General features: G+C 41.8%; 1 protein-coding gene across 1 annotated transcript in view; it reads right to left on the bottom strand.

Moving 5' to 3' along the window:
• Positions 1-26,891, bottom strand: part of clvs2 (clavesin 2) — a 124,539-nt gene that overhangs the window by 84,139 nt on the left and 13,509 nt on the right. Inside the window, exon 2 of the mRNA XM_072279179.1 lies at positions 9,229-9,403. Coding sequence (XP_072135280.1) covers positions 9,229-9,403 — 175 coding nt within the window. The remainder of the gene's footprint in view (positions 1-9,228; positions 9,404-26,891) is intronic.

Consider the following 26,891-nt stretch of genomic DNA (forward strand, 5'->3'; position numbering starts at 1 on the left):
TGAACTTTGAAAGACCTTAGAAGACACACATTAGTTGTGATATACAGCAAAACGAAATCGTGCTTTCACACCTAAGGAACAATATCTTTAGTGTCAAACCCATTTACATCTTCCTCCAAATGATCTACAATTATCTCACTTAATTTCAAATTGCTTCCACTATTGTTTATTCCATTAACTTCAATTTTTCTCTGGAATGAAAATGTTTCACCATCAACTAACTCTATTCCCAATCAACCATTTTGTTGCATCAACAAAATGAGATGAGCGTAATTTGCCTTTAATACATCCAGGCTGCTTTTCTTTTGTTATTCCATGTAACACTCCATTTTCTCCAAAACTATTGTTCTTAGCAACTTCTCCTCAACAAAAAAATTAATACCTTTCCAGAAAATTTCTTCTAGTTTATTTTTATGAACAGTGGATTAATTTAAGCAATTTTCTAATATTCTGGCAATGCCCAATATCCAAAGAGGACCAAATAATGATTCATAAATGCTTTGCTTTTGCATGCCGAAGGATTGGTACTGGGACCTCAACTTCTCACACTTCGTATAAATGGCTCGGATGGAGGTACCAAAGATAGTTGCAGATTTGCTGATGACACGATGACAAGTAGGAAAATAAAGGTGAGGAGAACATTAGGAGACCACAAAGGGTCCTGGATAGACAAGGTGTATTGGCCAAAATTTGGCAAAGTGGGAAATGTGAAACAGTCCATTTTTAGAGGGAGAAATAAAAAACTAAACATATTATCTAAATGGTGGGAGGCTGCAGAGTCTGAGATTGAGGAAACTGTATATGATAGTAGGCTATTTGCACAAGGTTATATCCAGGTAAAGATAGATGAGGCTTTTTTTTTCCCTGTCAGAGGATCATCTTTGTAACTCTCTTCCTCAAATGAAAATGGAAACAGTGTTTAGGTATTTTTGAGGTGAAGGAGGTTGAAAGGTTATTTCAGAAAGGAATGCAGAGTTGGTGCTACAGTAAGATGAGCAATAATTTATAGAATTATAGCCAAAATCCACACCAATGTATTATATTTTTCCATTATGCATCACTCTAGCAATGAGTAGAATTAAGGAATAAAATTGCCAATAATTGATACAATGACCATTACTGAACTACACTGAATGCATAAAGAGGGTCATGGATACATATGGGTAAAAGTGCTCCCCCATTCTGAAAGCACCGTTTACAGCAATAGACTCAGTGATGACGGGGAAAAGGTGCATGAGTGAGCATGGTAATGAATTCAAATGAACATTCTTCCAATGAATTAGTATCTCCATGGATGAATTCACACCCAACCGTTGAATTGGCAATAATATTGAAACAAAAGTGAACAACTTCCCACATTGCCAGATTTCCTTTTTATTGATTTGTCATAGTACTACTGCTTTCAAAGAAACAATTTCACTTCTGTGGGTTCTTCAGAATCACTGTCATCAACTCTCCAGGTGTATCACCTTCCAAAGTAAAATGGTTTGTATATACAAGAAGAATTGGGCCTGTAAAAGTCTCACGTTTTCTCCAAAGTGTCTCCTCAACTATTCACTATCAAAATTCACCATTACAGAGCTTGCATTGTAGAGTTATAGAACACTATCAAACAGAAACAGGCCTTTTGGCCCATCTACTCCATGCCAAACTATTAATCTCTCTAGTCCCATTGACCTGCACTTGGACCATAGCTCCCATACCCCTCCCAAACATGTACTTATCCAAATTTTTCTTAAATTTTGAAATCAAACTTGCATCCACCGCTTATGCTGGCAGCTTGTTGTCACCTATCTGAATGAGGAAGTTCCTCCTCATGTTCCCTTTAAAAATATCACCCTTCACCCTTAACCAATGGCCTCTGGTTCTACTCTCGCCCAACTTCAGTGGAAAAAGCCTGCTTGCACTTTCCCCTATCAATACCACTCATTATTTTTTTACACCTCTATCAAATCTCCCCTCATTCTCCTACACTCTTGGAAATAAATTTCTAACCTATGCAATCTTTCCCTCTAACTCAGGTAACCAAGTCTTGGCAACTTCCTTGTAAAATTTCTCTCCACTCTTTCAAGATCATCTGGTCTTTATTAACATAGGCATATAAAGGTCCAAAGGTTTATTTAATATCAGATTATGTATACAGTATATAACCTGAAATTCATCCTATTCACAGATATCCATAACAAAGAAACCCATATAGAATGAATGATAGAAACAAAAAGCCCCGAAGTTCGCACAAGCAACAGCAAAAGTATTGCCCCTCCCCACCCATGCTAGCAGAGGCACAGACCTTCCCAAACACCCCACCATGCAAGCAACAGCAGGAGCTCCCAAAATGGTCCTTGATCCAGAGACCATCGAACTACAGATCACAAATCAGCACTTCAGTATCTCAGAGTCAGGCTCCCTTCCCCAGTGAGGGAGGGAGAAGTTGCTACCTGCAACCACAAGAGCAGAGACCAGCAATTCGCTGCTCTGATGTTACAATCTTCCACATTGCTCCTCCAAGCCCTCCATTTCGTAGACCGGCAGGCTGTCACTCTCCAATGAAAAAGAGAGAAAGAGATGGAGATGGAGTGAAAGAGAAAGAGAAAGACAGGGGGAGAGAGAGAGAAAGAGAAAGAGGGATAGACAGGGAGAGCGAGGGAGAGACAAGGAGAGAGAAGGAGAGGGAGAGAGAGAGGGGGGAGAGGGGGAGGGAGAGGGGAGGGAGAGAGAGAGGGAGAGGGGGAGGGAGAGAGAGAGGGAGAGAGAGAAGGAGAGGAGGAGAGAGAGAGGGAGAGAGAGGGGGAGAGGGGGAGAGGGAGTAAGGGAGAGAGGGAGAGGAAGAGAGAGAGAGAGAGAGGGAGAGAGGGAGAGAGAGAGAGGGAGAAAGAGGGGGAGAGAGTAAATCACTTGAGTACTGGGGCCTCCCTGCAACAGCAGCCGGCAATAAGCAAATGTACCGCCTGTTGTTTCGATGTTTGTCTCCCATGACACTTCAGTCGGTGAAATCGGCAAGGAAACATATCGTCCATGGGGCCGCTACCTGACATTCAACCTCCAGCCCTGGGGGTACATGACTTCCAGGCCATTCCTGGAGATAGCAAAGCACAGGCTGCACAGTTGGTCCAAAAACCCAACCCACTAGAGTTCATGTTAAATCAGGCTAATGTTCTAATCCGTAAATGATCATCCTAATAGAAGCTTCTTGGATGAAATAACTGTCCAATACAGACAGCTGGAAATTGAAATTGCCATCAATGGATTGACTATTCATTATATAACTGATGTAAAAATGAAGTGAATTGTGATGTGTGTCATGGTGCTAATCCAGTCCTTACTATGTACAACTTCCACAAATTGTACATTTTGCAAAATTTTAGATTTCCTATAGTTAAAAAAATAGATTCTAACTGCAATCTGCTCCACACTGCACACTTCTGGCTTCAACTCAGATGGATTTGAGGGTGGCGTGTTGGGCAGTGGATGAGTAAATTCCTCTCGGGAAGTAGAATGGACATTAAAATGGTTGTGCCTCCATATTAAGTAAAATTTTACTTTCAACACCCACAAGGATTATTTCCAATACCTTCTTGACCACAAGGCTCTAAGTGAAAATGGTGTAGCACTGTTTGAAAGCTAGAAGATTTTCTCTACAGTACCACCACCATTGACCACAGATATAAGACCATAGGAGCAGAATTAGGTCATTTGGCCCATCAAGTCTGCTCCACCATTTCATCATGGCGGATCCGTTCTCCTCTCAACCCCAATCTCCTGCCTTCCCCCCATATTCCTTCATGGGCTGATTAATCAAGAATCTATCAATCTCTGCATTAAATACATCCAGTAACTTGTGTTGTGTATTTGATATTTCAATAATGTTTGAGTAATCTTGTATATACGTTGGTTGATTAAGCATTTTGTTCATTTAAATAACTCATTACTGGTTATATATATAAATACATGAATTGCATATGTCATCACACTATCAGATGATACGTGCACACCGTGCTTCATGTTGTCAAACTATACCTGTATTTTTAGATTACCAAGAGTTTCCTTGAATTAGTTTAATGCTCTGAAGATACAAAACATAACAACTTGACCTCCACAGCCACTATGGCAATGAATTCCAGAAATTCACCACTCTCCGTCTAAGGAAATTCCTCCTCATCTCAATGTCCCTCTATTCTGCGGCTGTATCCTCTGGTCTTAGACTCCCACACCATAGGAAACATCCTTTCCACATCCACTCTATTGTGGTCTTTCATCATTCAATAGATTTCAATGAGGATATTACTTGATCACACCCACAGCATTGCTTGTGCACGTATGCAACCTCTTTCTCACACATTTCCTGTCTCAGAGTTAGTAGCAGAGGTGCTTAGCATGTCTGACAGCAGCTGGGGAGAGAGAAATAGCGTTAATGTCTCAGGTCTGAGACCCTTTGTTTCTTTGTTTCTTTCTTCACTGCTGCTGCCTGAAGTGCTGAGTGTTTTTAGCATTTACAGTGTTTTTTGATAAATTTTCAGCACAGTCTCCCTGTCCCTGGGTTATGTATGACAATAGACAATAGGTGCAGGAGTAGGCCATTCGGCCCTTCAAGTCAGCACTGCCATTCACTGTGATCATGACTGATCATCCACAATCAGTATCCAGTTCCTGCCTTATCCCCATAACCTTTGATTCCACTATCTTTAAGAGCTCTATCCATCTCTTTCTTGAAAGCATCCAGAGACTTGGCCTTCTCAGCCTTCTGGGACAGAGCATTCCACATATCCACCACTCTCTGGGTGAAAAAGTTTTTCCTCAACTCCGTTCTAAATGGCCTACCCCTTATTCTTAAACTGTGGCCTCTGGTTCTGGACTCACCCATCAGCGGGAACATGCTTCCTGTCTCCAGTGTGTCCAATCCCTTAATAATCTTATTATGGTCAGTACAGCACTTGTAAATACTTTCATCAGAACAACAAGGAACTGGACATCCTCAAGTTTTTCTATTTCATTCAGCTATTCTTGATAATCATTATACAATCTACAGTCACTTCCATGTACGGTATGATATTTGCATAGGTTAAGCGGCTCATTCATTGATCGTGAGGCATTAAAGATTTAACAGTATCAACAATCTTCTTCCATCATTATTATCAATGAAATCGCTTTCTTCAAACATTTTAAGAAGATACCCCCATTCCTACGTCTTGAATCAAAATGAAAATAGGCAATTGTCCTGTTTTTCATAAAAATACTGCTGTATTATTGAAAGTACAATTACTAGCAAATAAATTATACTTAAAAGTTGTTTAGAAACATACAAACATAGAGAACCTATAGCACAATACAGGCCCTTCCGCCCACAAAGCTATGCGGAACATGTCCTTATCTTAGAACTACCTAGGCTTACCCATAGCCCTCGATTTTGCTAACCTCCATGTACCTATCCAGGAGTCTCTTAAAAGATCCTATTGTTTCCACCTCTGCCTCTGCTGCCGCCAGCAGCCCATTCCATGCACTCACCACTCTCTGCATAAAAAACTTACCCTGACATCTCCTCTGTACCTGCTTCCAAGCACCTTAAATCTATGCCCTCTCGTGCTAGCCATTTCAGCCCTGGGAAAAAGCCTTTGACCATCCACATGATCAATGCCTCTCATCATCTTATATACCTCTATCAGGTCACCTCTCATCCGCCGTCGCTCCAAAGAGAAAAGGCTGAGTTCACTCAACCCATTCTCATAAGGCATGCTCCCCAATCCAGGCAACATCCTTGTAAATCTCCTCTGCACCATTGTTTATTTCACCATTTGCAGAATTGTGTCAAAAGATGATTATTACAGTTCTATTTTGTTAAGCAAGTTTTATACCAGTTAAAAACAGAATCATCACAGAATTTGTTGGCATAAAAAGGCCATTCAATCCATTGTGTCTATCCCACACTACCTCCCCGATTCAGCTCTCAGTCTACAGCTAGTCATATCAACCTTCAAGTGCTCACCCAAGTACATTTAAATGTGATAACATTTTCGGTCTCCACTAACCTCAAGGAAGGACGATTTATATCTTCAGTATACTTTGGGTGAAAAAGATTTACCTCGGCAACATTGTAATTGAGCACATCCACAAGGAGCGATTCCACAAGAAAGCAGCATCCCTCATGAAAGACCTCCACCATCCCGGCCACGGTCTCTTCTCACCACTGGCGTCGCGAAGGAGGTACAGAAGCCTTAGGTCTCTCACCACCAAGTTCAGGAACATCAACCATCAGGCTCTTAAACCAACATGGATATCTTCACTCACCTCAACAGTTAACTGATTCCACATCTATGGACTCACTTTCAAGGACTGAACAACTTGTGTTCTCAGTACTTCTTTTGTTGGCGGGGAGTTGTATTTACACAGTTTGTCTTCTTTTGCACATTTTTGTTTGTCAGTTGTTGTGCGTAGTTTTTTTTATCAATTCTGTTGAATTTCTTCATAATGCAACAAAATGAATATCAGAGTAGTATATGGTAATATAAATGTACTTTAATAGTAATTTACTTTGCATTAGAGATTTGGTTCTAATACTATGAATTAACTTAAATTTATACCACACATTATTGACTGCTGTCAGAGGAAACACAGTAGATCCTTCCAAATAACAAAGAAGGCATAACAGCATCTATATTTCTTTCGGAACTTAAGGAGATCTGGTATGTCACCAAAAACACTCACAAATTTCTACAGACGTACCGTGGAGAACGTTCTAACTGGTTGCATCACCATCTGGTGTGCAGGGAGTGGGGGAACTACTGCACAGAATTGAAGTAAGCTGCAGAGAGTTGTAAACTTAATCAGCTCCATCATGGGAACTGGCCTCCATAGTATCCAGGGCATCTTCCAGGACTGTACCCTTAAAAAAGGTGACATCTGTCATTAAAGACTGCAATCACCCAGGCCTTGTTCCCATTGCTACCATCAGGAAGGAGGTGCTGTAGTTTGAAACCACACAATGATTCAGGAACATCTTCTTCTCTTCTGCCATCCGATTTCTGAATGGACATTGAACCCATGAACACTACCTCACTCGCAATGTTATTCTGTTTTCGCACTACTTATTTGACTAGTTAATATATGAATACTTATTGTAATTCACAGTTTTTTGTTATTATGCATTGCATTGTACTGCTACCACAAATTCATGACATATGCCAGTGATGACCTTTCTATGCCTCTTGATACTATATCCAGTCACCACCTCGCCTCTAGCCAACTGCTACCATGATACTGCCTGTACATTATTGAACCAATGTTACATGATTCCTTCTCCTTAGACATTGTTCAATGTCTTCTTCTAAAATTATCCATCACAGACACGTGGGTTGAATTAATTTACCAGAAACAAATATTAATGAAGATAAACTAGATAATAGGTACTTTTTATACTAGGTATATTTTGAAAAAAAATTGCAAATAAAAATTGAAGAAAGACTAGACAGTGCTGTATGAGAGCTACAGAATAGTTATACCAGAAATGGAAACCATTTCAATCTGTTTCATTTTGTTCTGCAGTTTTTTGCTTGTACTAAGCACCAGTTGCTTTTCCTGGGGATAATTCAATTAAACATTTAATGTATTTTGCTTTTGAAATTCAATTATCACATCAAAAACAAATTATAATGTTGGACAGTGCAATATTTTGTACAAATTACAGTCACTCCATTGTTTTGAAATTTTCTACACATCAGTTGATTCCATATGACCATATAACCATATAACCATATAGCAATTACAGCACGGAAACAGGCCATCTCGGCCTTTCTAGTCTGTGCCGAACTCTTACTCTCACCTAGTCCCACCAACCTGCACTCAGCCCATAACCCTCCATTCTTTTCCTGTCCATATATCTATCCAATTTAACTTTAAACAACAACATCGAACCTGCCTCAACCACTTCTGCTGGAAGCTCGTTCCACACAGCCACCACTCTCTGAGTAAAGAAGATCCCCCTCATGTTACCCCTAAACTTTTGTCCTTTAACTCTCAACTCATGTCCTCTTGTTTGAATCTTCCCCACTCTCAATAGGAAAAGCCTATCCACGTCAATTCTATCAATCCCCCTCATAATTTTAAATACCTCTATCAAGTCCCCCCTCAACCTTCTACACTCCAAAGAATAAAGATCTAACTTGTTCAACCTTTCTCTGTAACTTAGGAGATGAAACCCAGGCAACATTTTAGTAAATCTCCTCTGTACTCTCTCATTTTTATTGACATCTTTCCTATAATTCGGTGACCAGTACTGTACACAATACTCCAAATTTGGCCCTATACAATTTCAACATTACATCCCAACTCCTATACTCAATGCTCTGATTAATAAAGGCCAGCATACCAAAAGCTTCCTTCACCACCCTATCCACATGAGATTCCACCTTCAGGGAACTATGCACCATTATTCCTAGATCCCTCTGTTCTACAGCATTCTTCAATGCCCTACCATTTACCATGTATGTCCTATTTTGATTAGTCCTACCAAAATGTAGCACCTTACATTTTTCAGCATTAAACTCCATCTGCCATCTTTCAGCCCACTCTTCTAACTGTCCTAAATCTCTCTGCAAGCTTTGAAAACCTATCTCAGCATCCACAACGCCACCTATCTTAGTATCATCTGCATACTTACTAATCCAATTTACCACCCCATCATCCAGATCATTAATATATATGACAAACAACATTGGACCCAGTACAGATACCTGAGGCACACCGCTACACACCGTCCTCCAATCTGACACACAGTTATCCACCACTACTCTCTGGCGTCTCCCATCTAGCCACTGCTGAATCTATTTTACTACTTCCATATTAATGCCTAACGATTGAACCTTCCTAAGTAATCTTCCGTGTGGAACCTTGTCAAAGGCCTTACTGAAGTCCATATAGACAACATCCACCGCTTTACCCTCGTCAACTTTCTTAGTAACCTCATCAAAAAAATCAATAAGGTTTGTCAAACATGACCTTCCACTCACAAATCCATGTTCCTAATCAGACTCTGTCTATCCAGATAATTATATATACCATCTCTAAGAATACTTTCCATCAATTTATCCACCACTGACGTCAAACATTCTGCACCTGCTGGTGCAAATATCTAATCAGTCAATCATATGACAGGAACTCAATGCATAAAAGCTTGCACACATAGTAAAGAGATTCAGTTGTTATTCAGATTCCATTATAAATAGAAAACAGCTTTACCTGTAGTCCCTCAATGGCTAATCGGAGCATACTTGGTGTTAATTTGGAGGCTTGCTTGAAAGTAAAGTTGCTCCAGTCTATTATCAAAATAAATCCATTCACTTGAAGTTCCGGGTCTTCAATCATTGCTTCCAAGGACAGCAGTATAGAACGCAAAATATCTATAAGGGTATATCTGAAAGTGGAGACACAATTAATTGTATTTGGGACCTTTGAAGTGGACAGCAAACATTTCAATCTTGCGGTTGAAGTAAGATAACTATTTGGTTTTCATATTTTTGGGGATAATTATGATTAGTATTTATTAACAGTTCAGAATATCAGAAAAAATTCTTTAACTGAAATCATCTACACACCAATTGGTTTTTTAGAGCAACCAGCAACTTAAATATGAATATATATTGAAATATATACACTCAGTGGCCATTTTATTAGGTACATTGTTCACCTGCTGATGCAAATATCTAATCAGTCAATCATATGACAGGAATTCAATGCATAAAAGCTTGCACACATAGTCAAGAGATTCAGTTGTTATTCAGACCAGAATAGGAAAAAATGGGATCTAAATTATTTTGACTGTGAAATGATTGTTGGTGCCAGATAGAGTGACTGTCACGTACCCTGTGACGGGAATAAAGAACCAGCAGAGATGGAAAAAACTTTGGAGTCCGGTATTACTATTAACTAATAATATTTATTAGCAACTACGCAATACAGTAATATAAATGTAGATAAATCAAACAGGTTAGCAACGATTATATATGTAAGTAAGTATATCAGTAAGTGTGGAAATATATGTATGAAAAACCAAGCTTCTTTAAGTCTAGGGGTAAAAAGATAGTCTTATGATGATGAGTAAAGTTCAGTTCCGTTCAGTTCGTGGTATTGAGTTGAGTAGTGATGGAGGGAGAGAGAGAGAGAGAGAGAGAGAGAGAGAGAGAGAGAGAGAGAGGGAGAGATTTGAGACTTCAGATGAGCTGACGCCGTCGATCTTCTCCTTGTCCTTCGAAATCCTTTAAAAGTCACCGACTGTGACTTTAACAAAGGGGACCGGTTTTCTGTGGTGGAGCTATCCGCCAGACGAGGGTGGACACATGGACAAATCCCCACCAGTCAATCCCTTTCCTCTTTCCACTGCAAGAGCAATGGATCGATCCGCCTGGTCGATCCTCCAAAACCCACTTTTTCTGCGGGCACAACAATGCTCATTCAGTGTCCAAAACATGTGTCTGAGGTCTATCATTTGACCTCCTATTTTATCTTCCCGTGCTGAGCATCTGCTGACACTCAAATAACTCCTAGTTCCTCTCTCTGTATAAGAAATGCAAGCAGGCAAAAGTCCTCGAGAAGTATCAACAACCTGTCTTTGGTCACCATAGCAACTTACAAGTTGCTTGGTGCTGTCTCCAACTCCAACACAGCAGAAATCCAAAAGTTACTTCCAGTGCCTTAAAGTGACAGTCCAACAGTTAGTCTTCATCTCTCTCTCTCTTCAAAACAAGATATCGATGTTAAATAACTCTCTCTCTCTCTTTTCAAAAGCCCCGCTCATAGGGGTAATTTAGGACCCCGTCACATGAGTATCTCCAAAACTACTGATCTCCTAGGATTTTCACACACAGCAGTGTATAGAGTTTACAGAGAATGGAGTGGAAAGCAAAGTACATTCAGTGAGTGGAAGTTCTGTGCATAAAAGTGCCTTGTTAATGATAGTGGTCAAAGGAGAATAGTCAGATTGGTGTAAGCAGATAGGAAGGTGATAGTAACTCAAATTATCATGCATGTTACATTAGTATACAGAAGAGCATCTCTAAATGCACAACACATTGAGCCTTGCAGTGGATCGCTCTAGAAGCAGAAGACAATGAAAATGATAATAAAGTAGCCAAAAAAGTGGCTACTTATTGCTTTAACATTTGATTCTATGACTTTTCACTTAAATATAAAATTTAAAATCTGAAACGATAACTGATCCACCAACACCCTATAACAAAGGAAAATTGCCCTTTTTTTGTAATGTGTACATGATTCCAAACCTACTCTGATGTGGCTAATTCTTGTGGAAATAAAATAAGAATAAAAGCAGATAGTTATAGAGTCATGCAGCACAGAAACAGACCCTTCAGCCCAACTCATCTATACTGACCATTTTAAATTAGTTCTATTTGTCAGTGTTTGACCCATATTCCTCTAAACATTTTCTATCAATGTAACCATCCAATTGTCTTCCCAATTTTCTTCTTGTAACTGCCTTAGCCTCTTTCCCTAACAGCTTGTTCCATATACACGAGTACTACCCTTTGTGTGAAAAAGTTGCCCCTCAGTCTCCTATTAAACCTTTTCCCTCGGCTCATAATTCCATGTAATATAATTGTTAATTTCACAACCCTGGGGAAATGACTATATGCATTCATTCTATCTGTAACCCTCTCACCAGGGCTCGTACACCAACTTAACTCGTTCGCTAACTCTGCTAACAGTCATCTGAATCAGTGATGAGAAGGCCACCTTTCATAAGCAGTACATGTCTAGGGATGGTATGATTTGGTGTTGAAACTAACAGTATCATTGAGACACCCCAATTAAACCAACCTCCATTTGAGTGAATGCTGCAGAAATACTGCTCATAAACAGTTATCGGTAGCCCAAAATGACAGATTGTACTAGCATAATGGTATATAGAAAGTATATTCACCAATTTTCAACTTTATCAAACAGTTACCAGAAAAATAAAAATAAAAATAAAAGGGCCCATTACGGTTAAACCAGTCTAAATGTGCACATAAATGTTGGAGCTCATTTCCGTAGTAACTGGGTGTATTGTTTTACTCATGACACTGAATTGTCATCACCAACTGCAGGTAGAACTTCCATTCTTGGATTCCTCCATCTCACAAAGCACTGCTTGCAATGGGGTATCCCCTTTGGATGGGATGCTACAGGCGTCTTCTCTGGTGCTCTTCTCCTTGCACCTCCCACCAAAAAGCCCCGAATCAGATTAGTGACCTTCAGAAATCCCTTCTCGCCCAGCTCTCTAGAACTTTCTCACCCATCCCACAATCCTGATTGGCTGACACAACATTCCTAAGTTGGACAACATGGCTCCTTATCTTTAGCCGAAAGCAAAACAATCTGATCAGTAGGTCACTTTGCTTTTACTGAAACTCCTAAAATAAAATACCTCACAGCAGAGCAGTAGAAATCTTAACCAGGGTATTACATTCTTCCCCGCCCCCCCCCACCAAAAATAATCATGTTCTCATATCTTTGGAACATTGAACCATTATTAATACTACTGTATTCAAATGATTTCATGATTTCAGGACCCCCAATCCATTTGTAAATGGCAATAATATATCTCATTATGGAGATAGATGCAACACTCTGTTTCCCTGGTGCATCATATGCCAGCCTACTTGGGGGTTTCCTGACTCTCTGAGACCATCTTATCGCATCTTCTGCTTCTTCAGACTCAAGCACTCCTTGTGACTTTTCCTATTTACCTGGGTATGCCTCTCCCTGTCTATCAATTGTATCTTCCAGCAGCTCATGTTCTCCTGCCACCTGACTGAACTCAGCTTCATCACAAGTTATATTGGAGCCCAAATCCCCCTCACTGTCTAATATTATGTCTGCCTCTACACTGGTAGTCCTCCCCATTACATTCAAGTCAGGGCTGGGAGTTTCAGAAATCTCTTCATCAATCTCTGGTGAGTTTGCATAAGGTAAAGCATATAATATTCCAAATTCTTCAACCTCTGAGTCTGTACAGTACACTATTGTCAGCTGGCTGTCTTCTTGTTCTCCTTCTTCTGTGCACACTTCTGGTACTAGGTATAGGTTCCGTGTCATGCTCTGGGTCAACATGTGCTTCCTGCTCTAGGGGTAGAAGGTAACTCCGATGGAGAATTTTGACAGAACCACTTCCATCCTCTGACTTCACCCAGAACACAAGCAAATTTGGCATCTGGCTCTCCACCACGTAAGGTGTAGACACCCAGTGGTCAGCCAACTTACGCTTCCCTGGTAGTCCCTTTTCCCTTCTTAAAACTCATTCATTCTTCGGGGCAGTCCTCTGTTTTTGTGAAATGTTAGAATCCCAAAGTCCCCCCACCCATGCGTAAGCAGCAACAAAGCAATGACTGCCCCTCCTCTACCAGCAAAAAAGCATTGGCGACCCCCCCCCCACCGAACACTCAAGCGTGCAGCAAAGCATCAATAAAGACACAGACTTGCAGTAACCCAAAGACTACTCATTCACCTGGTATTTGACATACCATAGGCTCTTTCTCTCCCTAATAAGGGAAAAAAAAGGTGTTCCCATTTCACAGCGAGAGGAGAGACATAACAAACAACTCGCTGATTTACAATGTTAAAAGTCTGTTGCATCATTTTTTTCCAAGCTCTGTGCTCAAAGAACTCCGGTCTCTGGGCAAACAGCAACCAGATTGCTGCTTTCGATCTTCCATGTACTCCCACTATTCACCAGTTTCCTGCGGAGGCACCGACCTCGAGTCCGCCCGCCTCCAGGGCCACGAAATCCTGGAACCCTGAAGGTGCACTAGTCTTCTAGACCGTGTCCTTGGCATATCAAATAGCAGGCAGTCGTGAGACCCAGAGAGCAGGTCCCATTCCTGCAAAGAACTGAAGTCAGCATGTAACTCCAGGTGAGGGTCTTCAAAAGAACCCTGAAAGGGGAAAATAGAGATATTAAAGATAGAACCAGAGCTGTTTCCAAAGATGCAAATAAAGGAGTCGCTGTTAGGCACCATCGTTCTCCTAATTTCCTCATCCTTCTGCAGCAAGTCTTCCCCAATAGCTTCAAAACAAAGATCTACAAGTAAAATTGCTTTGCATCCAAACATCAAATAATATGGCAATAAGGCGAGTAGCTTCATTCTGTGTACAGTTGTAGCAGGGTACCAAATGGCCAGTATGCTGAGTCCACTTGCTCTTTTTGTTGACATCCGGGGTTCCAAGCGTGTCTAGCAATGTCTGGTTGAACCTTTCAGGCTGAGAATCACATTGACGGTGATATGGAATGGTCCTTGACTTCTCAGTTCCAAGCATAGTCAGTAACTCATGTATAAGCTGACTCTTAAAATCCCTTCCCTGATCACAGTATTACCTTTTTGGGAGGCCATAATAAACTTACTTCTCCCATAACACTTTGGCGACTGTGATCCTTTGTGGGGAAGGCTTGAGAACATATAGTGTAGTGATCTGTGCTGACAAAGATATTTGCGGCATTGCTGGAATTAGACTCAATGGAGAGGTGATCCATACACACTAATTCAAGTGGTCCTGTACTTGGTAAATGAGATAATGAGGCAACTCTCACAGGCAGTATCTACCTCCGAATACATCGGATGCATGACTTACAGTACACGTCAACCTCAGGCTTTATTCGGGGCCAATAGAACCAATCTCGGACCAATCTGTAGGTCGTGTCAAACCCCAAATGAGGTGACTTCAGTACAACGTTCTGGTAGTTTTCAGGCAAAACTAACTGGGAACGTCGAGGCCTGTTTGGAGGAGACGTGACCCTGTATAAATCTTGGTTCCTCAACTCCAATTTGTCCCGTTACCTCATCAGTTTGGTAGGGGGGTTCATCTTTTCAACTTGGATCATATTCCTTTTGGCAACAGATGACCAAATGACACCTATACAAGTGTCATCTCGTTGGGCTGCTGCCAATTCCACAGGACTCGGGGCAGGTAACTGCTTCATATCCACAGCGATCAAGTTGCAATAAGCTTGTGGAATGTCATGACTAGAAGCTCCCAAATGATCTACCGTTCTAGCATGCCTTAGCATTCCCTCTGATTTTCCCACTGTGGAAAACTGGCACATTGCTTTAACACCAGAGGAAGGAATGCTCTGCCACCCTCTGTCCATTTCCAACATCTCATGTGAATGTTAAGACAACACATCCACGTCACTCCTCCAACTCTCCAGTCGATATTTAAGGCTGAAATCATAATCAGGTAACTCCGCTACCCAGTGATGATCTGCAACATCCGACTTTGCCGAGGTCAGGATACAAGTCAGTGGATTGTTGTCAGTCCTCACCTCGAACTTGGGACCATATAGATAGTCACTTCACTTATTGACCACAGCTCATTTCAACACCAGAAACTCCAATTTGTGTGCAAGTTAGTTTCACTTGGATGGTGACAGACTCCTGCTGATGAACACAACAGATCTCAACCCTTCACCTTTGTCCTGATATAGAACATCCCCCAAACCGTCACAGCTAGTATCAGAATGCATACATACAGCAACTGGGGATTTGAAAAGGTCAGCATGGGTGCTTTGGTCAGCAACTCTTTCTGCAGCTGAAAGTTCTCTTCACATTTTGCATCCCATCTTTACCTGAAAGGCTCCGAAGGATTAAGACAAATCCTGACTTCTTCCCCTTTCGTTCTCCTCTCTTGCTTCCTCAAGGGAGCGTAACCACACAGAAACTGATTCGAAGGGTGGCTTACTTTGGAGTAGTCCTTCACAAATCTCTGGTAGTACCCACAGCCTCCAAGGAATGAGCATAGGGCACTCACATTCTTGGGCCTCGTCCATGTGGTCACTGTCTCTATCTTGGAAGGATCGGCACCCACTCCATACTATGAGACTATGTGCCCAACAAAGTTGACAGATGTCTTAGAGAACTGGCTCTTGGCTAGTGACAGTTTTAATCCTTCAACTTTCAGGTGATCTAGCAACTTCAGCAGCCTCATCTCATGCACCTCTAGTGTGGTCAACACTATGAGATCATCCAAGTACACCAGTACCGCCAGTAAATTCATGTCCCCAACCGTCTACCCCATAACAGGTTGGAAAGTAGCCGGTGCTCCTGATATGCCCTGAAAGAAGTTAAGTGGGCAAAAGAATGCAGTCGCAAACAAGAGAATATCTGCAGATGCTGGAAATCTAAGCAACACAAACAAAATGTTGGAGGAGCTCAGCAGGCCAGGCAGCATCTATAGAAGAAGTTTAAATCTTCCTTTCAACGAGAGCTCAGTGAAACCCTCTCTCACTGCTCCTCCTCTGTGATCTCTGCTGCTCTGTAATTAACCTATTAACTTCCCAGCTCTTTACTTCATCTCTCCCTCTCCCATGTTCACCTATCACCTTATGTTTCTCTCTCCCTTCTCCCCATCTTTTAATAGAACATAGAACATAGAATAGTACAGCACAGTACAGGCCCTTCAGCCCACAATGTTGTGCCGACCCTCAAACCCTGCCTCCCATATAACCCCCAACCTTAAATTCCTCCATATACCTGTCTAGTAGACTCTTAAACTTCACTAGTGTATCTGCCTCCACCACTGACTCAGGCAGTGCATTCCAGGCACCAACCACTCTCTGAGTAAAAAACTTTCCTCTAATATCCCCCTTGAACTTCCCATCCCTTACCTTAAAGCCATCTCCTCTTGTATTGAGCACTGGTGCCCTGGGGAAGAGGCGCTGGCTATCCACTCTATCTATTCCTCTTATTATCTTGTACACCTCTATCATGTCTCCTCTCATCCTCCTTCTCCAAAGAGTAAAGCCCTAGCTCCCTTAATCTCTGATCATAATGAATACATTCTAAACCAGGCAGCATCCTGGTAAATCTCCTCTGTACCCTTTCCAATGCTTCCACATCCTTCCTATAGTGAGGTGACCAGAACTGGACACAGTACTCCAAGTGTAGCCTGACCAGAGTTTTATAGAGCTGCAAAATTACATCGTGACTCTTAAACTCTATCCCTCGACTTATGAAAGCTAACACCCCATAAGCTTTCTTAACTACCCTATCCACCTGTGAGGCAATTTTCAGGGATCTGTGGACATGTACCCCGAGATCCCTCTGCTCCTCCACACTACCAAGTATCCTGCCATTTACTTTGTACTCTGCCTTGGAGTTTGTCCTTCCAAAGTGTACCACCTCACACTTCTCCGGGTTGAACTCCATCTGCCACTTCTCAGCCCACTTCTGCATCCTATCAATGTCTCTCTGCAATCTTTGACAATCCTCTGCACTATCTACAACACCACCAACCTTTATGTCGTCTGCAAGCTTGCCAACCCACCCTTCTACCCCCACATTCAGGTTAATAAAAATCACGAAAAGTAGAGATCCCAGAACAGATCCTTGTGGGACACCACTAGTCACAATCCTCCAATCTGAATGTTCTCCCTCTACCACCACCCTCTGCCTTCTACAGGCAAGCCAATTCTGAATCCACCTGGCCAAACTCCCTGGATCCCATGCCTTCTAACTTTCTGAATAAGCCTACCGTGTGGAACCTTGTCAAATGCCTTACTAAAATCCATATAGATCACATCCACTGCACTACCCTCATCTATATGCCTGGTCACCTCCTCAAAGAACTCTATCAGGCTTGTTAGACACGATCTGCCCTTCACAAAGCCATGCTGACTGTCCCTGATCAGACCATGATTCTCTAAATGCCTATAGATCCTATCTCTAAGAATCTTTTCCAACAGCTTTCCCACCACAGATGTAAGGCTCACTGGTCTATAATTACCCGGACTATCCCTACTACCTTTTTTGAACAAGGGGACAACATTTGCCTCCCTCCAATACTCTGGTACCATTCCCGTGGACAATGAGGACACAAAGATCCTAGCCAGAGGCTCAGCAATCTCTTCTCTTGCCTCGTGGAGCAGCCTGGGGAATATTCTGTCAGGCCTCGGGGACTTATCTGTCCTAATGTATTTTAACAACTCCAACACCACCTCTCCCTTAATATCAGCATGCTCCAGAACATCAACCTCACTCATATTGTCCTCACCATCATCAAGTTCCCTCTCATTGGTGAATACCGAAGAGAAGTATTCATTGAGGACCTCGCTCACTTCCACAGCCTCCAGGCACATCTTCCCATCTTTATCTCTAATCGGTCCTACCTTCACTCCTGTCATCCTTTTTTTCTTCACATAATTGAAGAATGGCTTGGGGTTTTCCTTTACCCTACTCGCCAAGGCCTTCTCATGCCCCCTTCTTGCTCTTCTCAGCCCCTTCTTAAGCTCCTTTCTTGCTTCCCTATATTCCTCAATAGACCCATCTGATCCTTGCTTCCTAAACCTCATGTATGCTGCCTTCTTCCTCCTGACTAGATTTTCCACCTCACTTGTCACCCATGGTTCCTTCACCCTACCATTCTTTATCTTCCTCACCAGGACAAATTTATCCCTTACATCCCGCAAGAGATCTCTAAACATCGACCACATGTCCATAGCACATTTCCCTGCGAAAACATCATCCCAATTCACACCTGCAAGCTCTAGCCTTATAGCCTCATAATTTGCCTTTCCCCAATTAAAAATGTTCCTGTCTTCTTTGATTCTATCCTTTTTCATGATAATTATAAAGGCCAGGGAGCGGTGGTCACTGTCCCCCAGATGCTCACCCACTGAGAGATGTGTGACCTGACCTGGTTCATTACCTAGTACTAGATCTAGTATGGCATTCCCCCTGGTCGGCCTGTCCACATACTGTAACAGGAATCCATCCTGGACACACTTAACAAATTCTGCCCCATCTAAACCCTTGGAACTAAGCAGGTGCCAATCAATATTAGGGAAGTTAAAGTCACCCATGATAACAACCCTGTTATTTTTGCACCGTTCCAAAATCTGCCTCCCAATCTGTTCCTCTGTATCTCTGCTGCTACCAGGGGGCCTATAGAATACCCCCAGTAGAGTACCCCCTGCTTCCTTCCTGTTCCTGACTTCCACCCATATTGACTCAAAAGAGGATCCTGCTACATTACCCACCCTTTCTGTAGCTGTAATAGTATCCCTGACCAGTAATGCCACCCCTCCTCCCCTTTTTCTGCCCTCTCTATCCCTCATCTTTTCTGCTTCTCACCTTTTCTTCTCCAGTCCTGCTAAAGGGTTTCGGCCCGAAACGTCGACTGTACTTTTTTTCTATAGATGCCGCCTGGCCCGCTGAGTTCCTCCAGCATTTTGTGTGTGTTGCAGGCATATGAATGCCATCTTTTCTTTATCAGCTTCATTCATGGGTATCTGATAATACCCGCTCCGTAGATCCAACATACTGAATCATTTTGTCCACTCAAGCAGGCCACAGCATCCTTGATCTGCAGACCAGTATATTTGTCTGGGACCATTCATCTGTTCAGTGTCTGATAATCAACACACATCCATACCTTCCTATTCTTCTTCCTCACCACCACTATGGGTGACGTATAGGGATTTCTCAAGTAAATAATTCTAGCTTCCTTCGGTTTCAGCAAGGTGCTGCCGAACATTGTCCACCTCCATGGGGTGCTAACCCTCAAGACCTCTCTTTGAACAGGGTCCCCTCCTTCACTCTAATTGTGTGGCAAATACTCTTAAAGCAACCTACATCAAACTCATCAGTAGAAAACACATATTCAAGCTTCAACATCTTCTCATTTAGTCTTCTTTTCATTCCTCTGGTACCAGGGGGTCACCAAAGCTGAATGACTTTGCTATTAACTTTCCCAATCCAGAAGACTGTCTCTATCCCAGTTTACTCACCAGAAAACTAGGTATTACCCTCACTGCGAAAAATGAGCCATCAGCATCCCATGCTGGGGGTAATCTTCCTCTCCGAGGTGTTCCTGACCATCACTGTCATCCTGCTTGTGTGGCCAAAGATTTCTGCAGTCCAGGTCTCATCAACACTCCGGAGCACCTACCAGGTCAGCCTCAGCATCGGGCATTCCAGGGAATTTGGGGTTTCCCGTCACTCTAGCTACTTCTCCAGGATGTAACATGATGGGTTTGGACTGGGTGTACCGTGCAGTTCCACGTTTACGCTCATCATCCTGCTTGGGAGAAACTTGCACCTTCTCAAAAGCAGCTCTGAACACCAAGTGAGTGGACAAAGTTTTCAAAAAATTCTCTCCCTTTCTCTCTTTGCATGCTCCCATGAGCCTTCTCACAATGGGAATGTTCATTCCCACAATAGTGGAATCCTCACCTGTTTCAGCCGGATCAACACTAATGTATGAAGGGCCTCAGCTACTCCAATATCTCCTTCCAAAATCTCCTGTTTCAATCACAAGTAACCATGATACAGGCGGTCATCAGTACTAAGGCCCCAGATTTCCGGCACACTGTGTGGTGTCAATGGTAAATGCGTCAAGTACCGATTGAAAAAGGATCTGTAGAGCAGAGTAACTTGAGAACCTGTGTCAAGTATGGACCTAGCGTATGGATACCCCAGAGCTTGATCCCACTTAACCTTCAGGAAAAAGGTTTTGCACTTTAGTGTTTCCCTTTGATGCACTGGAACGGGCTCTCTCCGAAAGGCCAGGCCATACCCGTAATGGCACCTTCTGAAGTTTCCCAACTTGCTTTTCAGTTTAAGCAACTGCTGGATCACTTTCTGTAGATTTTCCTGTTCTTCACACTCCTGCTTGAAATACCCATCCTCTCCACAGTTGTAGCAGAAAATAACAGTCACTTCTCTCGTCAAAAGACTCCCATCAACAGTATCCCTCTGTTTACTACATAAGAACATAAGAAATAGGAGCAGGAGTAGGCCATCTGGCCCATCGAGCCTGCCCCGCCATTCAATAAGATCGTGGCTGATCTGTCCGTAAATTCAGCTCCATCTACCTGCCTTTTCCCCATAACCTTTCATTTCCTTACTATGTAAAAACCTATCTAACTGTTTCTTAAATATATTTAGTGAGGAAGCCTCAACTGCTTCTCTGGGCAAAGAATTCCACAGATTCACCACTCTCTGGGAAAAACAGTTTCACCTCATCTCCATCTTAAATCTTCTCCCCTGAATCTTGAGGCAATGTCCCCTGGTTCTAGTCTTACCTACCAATGGAAACAACTTTCCTACTTCTATCTTATTTTTTAAAAATTTTGTATGTTTCCTTAAGATCCCCTCTCATTCTTCTGAACTCCAGAGAGTATAGTCCCAGGCAAATCAATCACTCCTCATAGGTTAACCCCTTCATCCCTGGAATCAACCTGGTGAACCTCCTCTGCACTGCCTCCAAAGCCAGTATATCCTTCCTCAAGTATAGAGACCAGAACTGCACACAGTACTCCAGACGCGGCCTCACCAGTACCCTGTATAGTTGCAGCATGACCTTCCTGCTCTTGAATTCAATCCCTCTAGCAAAGAAGGACAACTTTCCGTTTGCCTTCTAAGTAACCTGTTGTACCTGCAAGCCAACATTTTGCCATTCATGAACAAGCACTCCCAAGACCCTCTGCACAACAGCATGCTGCAATCTTTCACCATTTAAATAATAATCTGCTCTTCTATTATTCCTTCCAAAGTGGATGATCTCACATTTACCAACATTGTATTCCATCTGCCAGACCTTGGCCCACTCACTTAACCTATCTATATTCCTCTGCAGACTCTCCACATCTTCTGTACAATTTGTTTTTCCACTCAGTTTCGTGCCATCAGCAAATTTTGTTATGCCGCACTCAGTCCCCTCTTCCAAATCATCAAGGTACATGGTAAAAATCTCCGGGCCCAGCACTGATCCCAGTGGCACCCAACTCACCACCGACTGCCAACTGGAAAAGCAGCCATTTATACCAACTCACTGCCTTCTATTAGTTAACCAATCCACTATCCATGCCGATACACTTCCTCCGACTCCATGCACACGTATTTTATTTATAAGTCTCTTGTGCGGCACCTTATCAAACGCCTTCTGGAAATCCAAGATACAACATCCACCTGTTCCCCTCTATCCACTGCACTCATTATGTCCTCAAGATGGGTCAAATTCCCTGTCGGACATCACGCTTGGTGGCAGCACTAGCCGACATCAACTGAGATATCTCAATGTGCAGAGCTTTCACTTCATCTGCCAGAAACCCCACTTGTGTGGCATTGGGGATCACTTCAGCAACAAAGGCTATTACTGAGGATATTGCCTGACTGGTGGAGGTCTTCTGCTCCTCCATCATGTTCTCCTCCTCTCTTACTTCTCCAATCAGCTCAACAAATGATGGAACGGGATGCATCTTGTGAGTCATTCGAATGCTTAAAGCAATCACATAATGTGACAGCGCATCCTTCACAACATGCCACATCTTTAATTGATTTATCCCAGCCAGTTGAAAAGCCCCTTATGGTAGAAGCAATGCAGCTATCTCCCTAGTCTGAAAATGTAGGTGGAAAGTTTTTCCCCTTTCTCCTGGAATGAGTACCTACACTTCATCATAAGATCCACTGTCCATTTTACCAAAAACATTGCCTAATGCTTGCATGTAGCCCGCAGATGTGACCATAGGGTTTTTTGCCTTTAAGGGCCTTACCACCTCAGCAGCCAGACCTTTTAAATTCTTTACCAGTCACTGTTTCTTTCATATTATCCGAGAACCACCACTCATCCAGTAACTGAGATGTCTGCTGTGCCCTAGACTCATATTACTCCTCCCCACTGAGGGTGGGCTTGACTCCAGAGAACACCCTGAACCTACGATAACTTTGGCTCTCCACAGGTACAGTTTGGCACTTATCAACCGGTAATTTAATTTCTGAAACCGGCTCAGAATTTAAATCAATTGCAGAAGGACCTATTAGACCTTTCATATCAGAAAACTCCTTTCCCTGTCTTCGCAGAAACGAGAACAACTTGTCTTTAAAGCCTTCATTCTCAGATACATTCCGCACTTCTCTAAAAATATCAACTGCCCATGGCCCCAACTCTCCAGGCTCCCTGATCTTATCGGGCAGCATTGGTAGTTTAGAATAACATAACATTCTTGCTAGCTAATTGATCGAAACATCGTTCATCCAGTGTAATTTTCCCCAATACTTTTACAGAACTCAGCACTCTGAGTAGCAATTCATCAGGGATTCACAACACGAGCATGACTTATAGCCAACCACTTTGAATTTTATCAAACCTTAATCACCACAGCACCCATAATAATGTACTTTATTTAAGAATCATCTTATTTTTCCCGAACACTAGTTTAAACACTGGCTTAAACACACAAATAAACAACTTAATCAATCTGTAAACAGCATTTTCATAGCATCTAAGATCCCGAACAAGCCCCCATAAATGTAACCCTCTCACCAGAGCTAACTCTGCTAACAGTCACCTGACTCAGCGGTGAGAAGGCCACCTTTCATAAGCAGTATATGTCTAGGGTCAGTATGATTTGGGGTTGTACCAAACAGGAACATCGGGATGTTCCGATTAAAGGAACTTCCATTTGAGTGAATGCTGTGGAAGTACTGCTCATAAACGGTTATTGGTAGTGCAGAAATGACAGATTACACACCAGCATAAAGTTATAGAGAAAGTATATTTACCAATTTTCAACTTTACCAAACAGTTAATGGAGAAAAGAAAGAAAAATAAAAGGGACCATTACAGTTAAACCAGTCTAAATGTTCACATATATGTTGGAGCTCATTTAGGTAGTAGCTGGGTGTATTTTGTTACTCACAGCACTGAATTCTCATCACCAATCACAGGTAGAACTTACCTTCTTAGAATCTTCCATCTCACAAAACCCTCCTTCCAAACAGGGTCCCCCTTCAGACATGGGATGCTCCAGGCATTTTCTCTGATGCTCTTCTCCTCACACCTCCCACCAAAAAACCCCAAACCAAAATATTGTCATTCAGGAATCCCTTCCCGCCCTGCTCTGTAGGATCTTCTCACCCATTCCACAATCCTGATTGGTTGACAGAACACTTCTAAGTTGGACAACATGGCTCCTTATCTTTAGCTGAAACCAAAACATTCTTACCAGCAAGTCACACTGCTTTTACATAAACTGCTAAAATAAAATACTTCACAGCAGAACAGTAGAAATCTTAACCAGGATACTACATATCTATGCTCTTCATCATTTTACTTATCTCTAGAAGTTCACACCTTAATCTCTTATGCTCCATGGAATATCGTCATAGCTTGCCAAACCTCTCCCTATAACCCAGTCCCTCTATTCTTGGCTACATTCTGACAGGTCTTTTCTGCATTCTTTCCGGTTTAATGGCATTTTCCCGTACCCTAAGTGTGCATGACCAAAGTCTTGTACAACTGCAACATAACATACCAACTTGTATTCATAATGCCCTGACTGATGTAGGCTGGCGTCAGAAGATCACAGACACAAGAGGTACTGCAGTTGCTAGAAATCTAGAGCAATACACACAACGTGCTAGGGGGTCTCAGCTTAAACTTCGACTGGTTATTCCCATCCATAGATGCTGCCTGGATTGCTGAGATCCTCCAGCACATTGTATGCAATACATCAAAAAAGTCTTCTTCATTACTCTTTCTACCTGTGATACCACTTTTAGAGAACTATATGTTTGTATTCCTAAATCCCTCTGATATACCATACTACCTGGGCCATTACTCTGTACTATAAAAGCCCTCCCTGGGTCTGACTTCCGAAAACCTTGCACTTATTCGAATTAAACTCCATTTGCCATTCCTGGGCCCATTTACCCAGTTAATCAAGATCCCGCTGTAATTCTTAATATCCTTCTTTACTACCTACAATATTTCCTATTTTAATTTCATCTGCAGATGCATTAACCATTCACAGGTTTTCAACATGGATATAAAATACAAAGACTTTGAGGATAGATCAGGCCCAGTCAGATTTGTAATGACACATTCATGCTTGACCCGCCAAGTGCTTGTATCCCATATTTTCCTTTTCTGATTTTTATTATAAATATTGCAATATTTTCGGTTTGCGTGAATGATGAAAGACAGTTAAATAACCAACAAGAGCAGTGTGCCCATCCAATCCTCATTTCATCCCGAGTCATGGTAAAACCCAATGTGCGAATGAAAAGGAAGATGAAATATTTACAAATTCCTTCAGCCAGAACTCCAGAGTGAACACTTAGACCTCCTTCTCAGCTCCACACAAATACCAACACTTCTACTAAATGTTGCACTGTGCAAATAGCCCACAAATGTAGCACGTGTATTTTGATTCTCTTTAAGATCGTCATAGTCCAAACTAGCTAGTTATAAACACTACCATGACTTCAGTTATATTTTTCTGCCAATATTTTGCTCATAAAGTAAAGGATTTTACTTTCCGTAAATCATTTAACTACTGTTTCAGACACTAAGGGGTTGATTTTAATTTTGTGTAATGATATAAAATGGTAATAAAAATCAAGGGAGATGCAAAAGTCTTGCCAACTTGCTACTACGTCTTTTATCAGATACCATAAAGTCATAATTTATCTTAAGGGGCAGAATGAACAATCATAGCTCGAATTGATTTAATCACTCATGTGATGTAGGTTTTACAAATGAGACCAATATTTAATAGCTATCCCTTATTGATCTTCATTCCTGGGATCAATTAGTCATTGCAAGACTTTGTGGGATGAATCAAACATCACAGTGGATGAATCAGCATCCATTTAGTGGCCACCTTATTAGGTACATCCTCTGTAATGAGCGTACGTTTGTGGTTTTCAGCTTCTGGAGACCATCAACTTTATTGTCCAACATGTTGTGCGTTCAGAAATGCTCTTCTGTTGCCATCTTCTTGCCAACAAGTCAGGCCATTCCCCTCCAGGCATTTTTTCCCATAGAACTTCCCATGGAAGTTTTTTTGTTTTTATTGCACCATTCTCTGTAAACCCTAGAGATGGCTGTGCATGAAAATCCAAAGAGGCCAGCAGCCTCTGAGCCACTCAAACCACCCCTGTCTGGCAGCAACAATCACTCCACAGTCAAGGTCACTTAGGTCACATTTCTACCCCATTCTGATGTTTAATCTGAACTAAAACTGAACCTCTTGACCGTGTCTGCATGCTTTTATGCATTAAATTGCTGCCACATGACTGGCTGATTGCATATTTGCATTAACGTGTGCAAATAAAGTGGCCACTGAGTGTACAGTGCATGGATCAGGACTGGGATTTCAGTTTTTGGAAAATTCTACCTTCTTACATTTTACATCTCTGCATCTTTAGGGATTAAAATACACAGTGATTTTCCTAACAAATTATTGACCGTCTGAACTCAGGTGGAATCACTGTAAATTACTTATCAGTTGTTTGTGCATTAATCAGCAAAACAATTTTTGTATTGGTTGTAGTAATAGCAAGTGGTAAAGAAAGAATTAAAAGGATTAAATATCGTCTTTAATTTTTGAAACCAGGTCCCACACCACCAGGTTCAGGAACCCTTTGATCATCAGGAGCCTGATCCGGCAGGATAACTTTACTCACCTCAATAATAAACTGACTCCACAACCTATGGACTCTCTTTTAAGGACTCAACCTCTCATGCTCTCAGTATGAATGTATAAATGAATTAATCAATTAATGTATTTGCATAGCTTGCCTTCTTTTGCACATTAGCTGCCTGCCAGTCTTTGTTTGTGTATAGTTTCACATTGATTCAATTGTATTCCTTTGTTCAACTGTGAATACCGCAAGAAAATGAATCTCAGGGTAGTATACAGTGACATATACATACATGGATAATAATTTTACTTTGAAAATGTTTGTCAGCTGTAAAATAACAGATTAAATATGATCTCAAATCTTTGGAATGTTGCTTTATGTAGGAGCCATGTATTTTGTGTTGTGCATTTACTATGTGTATTATGATAACTTAGTGGAGGCATGATAAAAAGCAAAAGGAATAAGTTTCGTATTATTGCTTATTGC

This window comes from Mobula birostris, chromosome 2, assembly GCF_030028105.1.
Source record: "Mobula birostris isolate sMobBir1 chromosome 2, sMobBir1.hap1, whole genome shotgun sequence".
NCBI classification, from domain to species: domain Eukaryota; kingdom Metazoa; phylum Chordata; class Chondrichthyes; order Myliobatiformes; family Myliobatidae; genus Mobula; species Mobula birostris.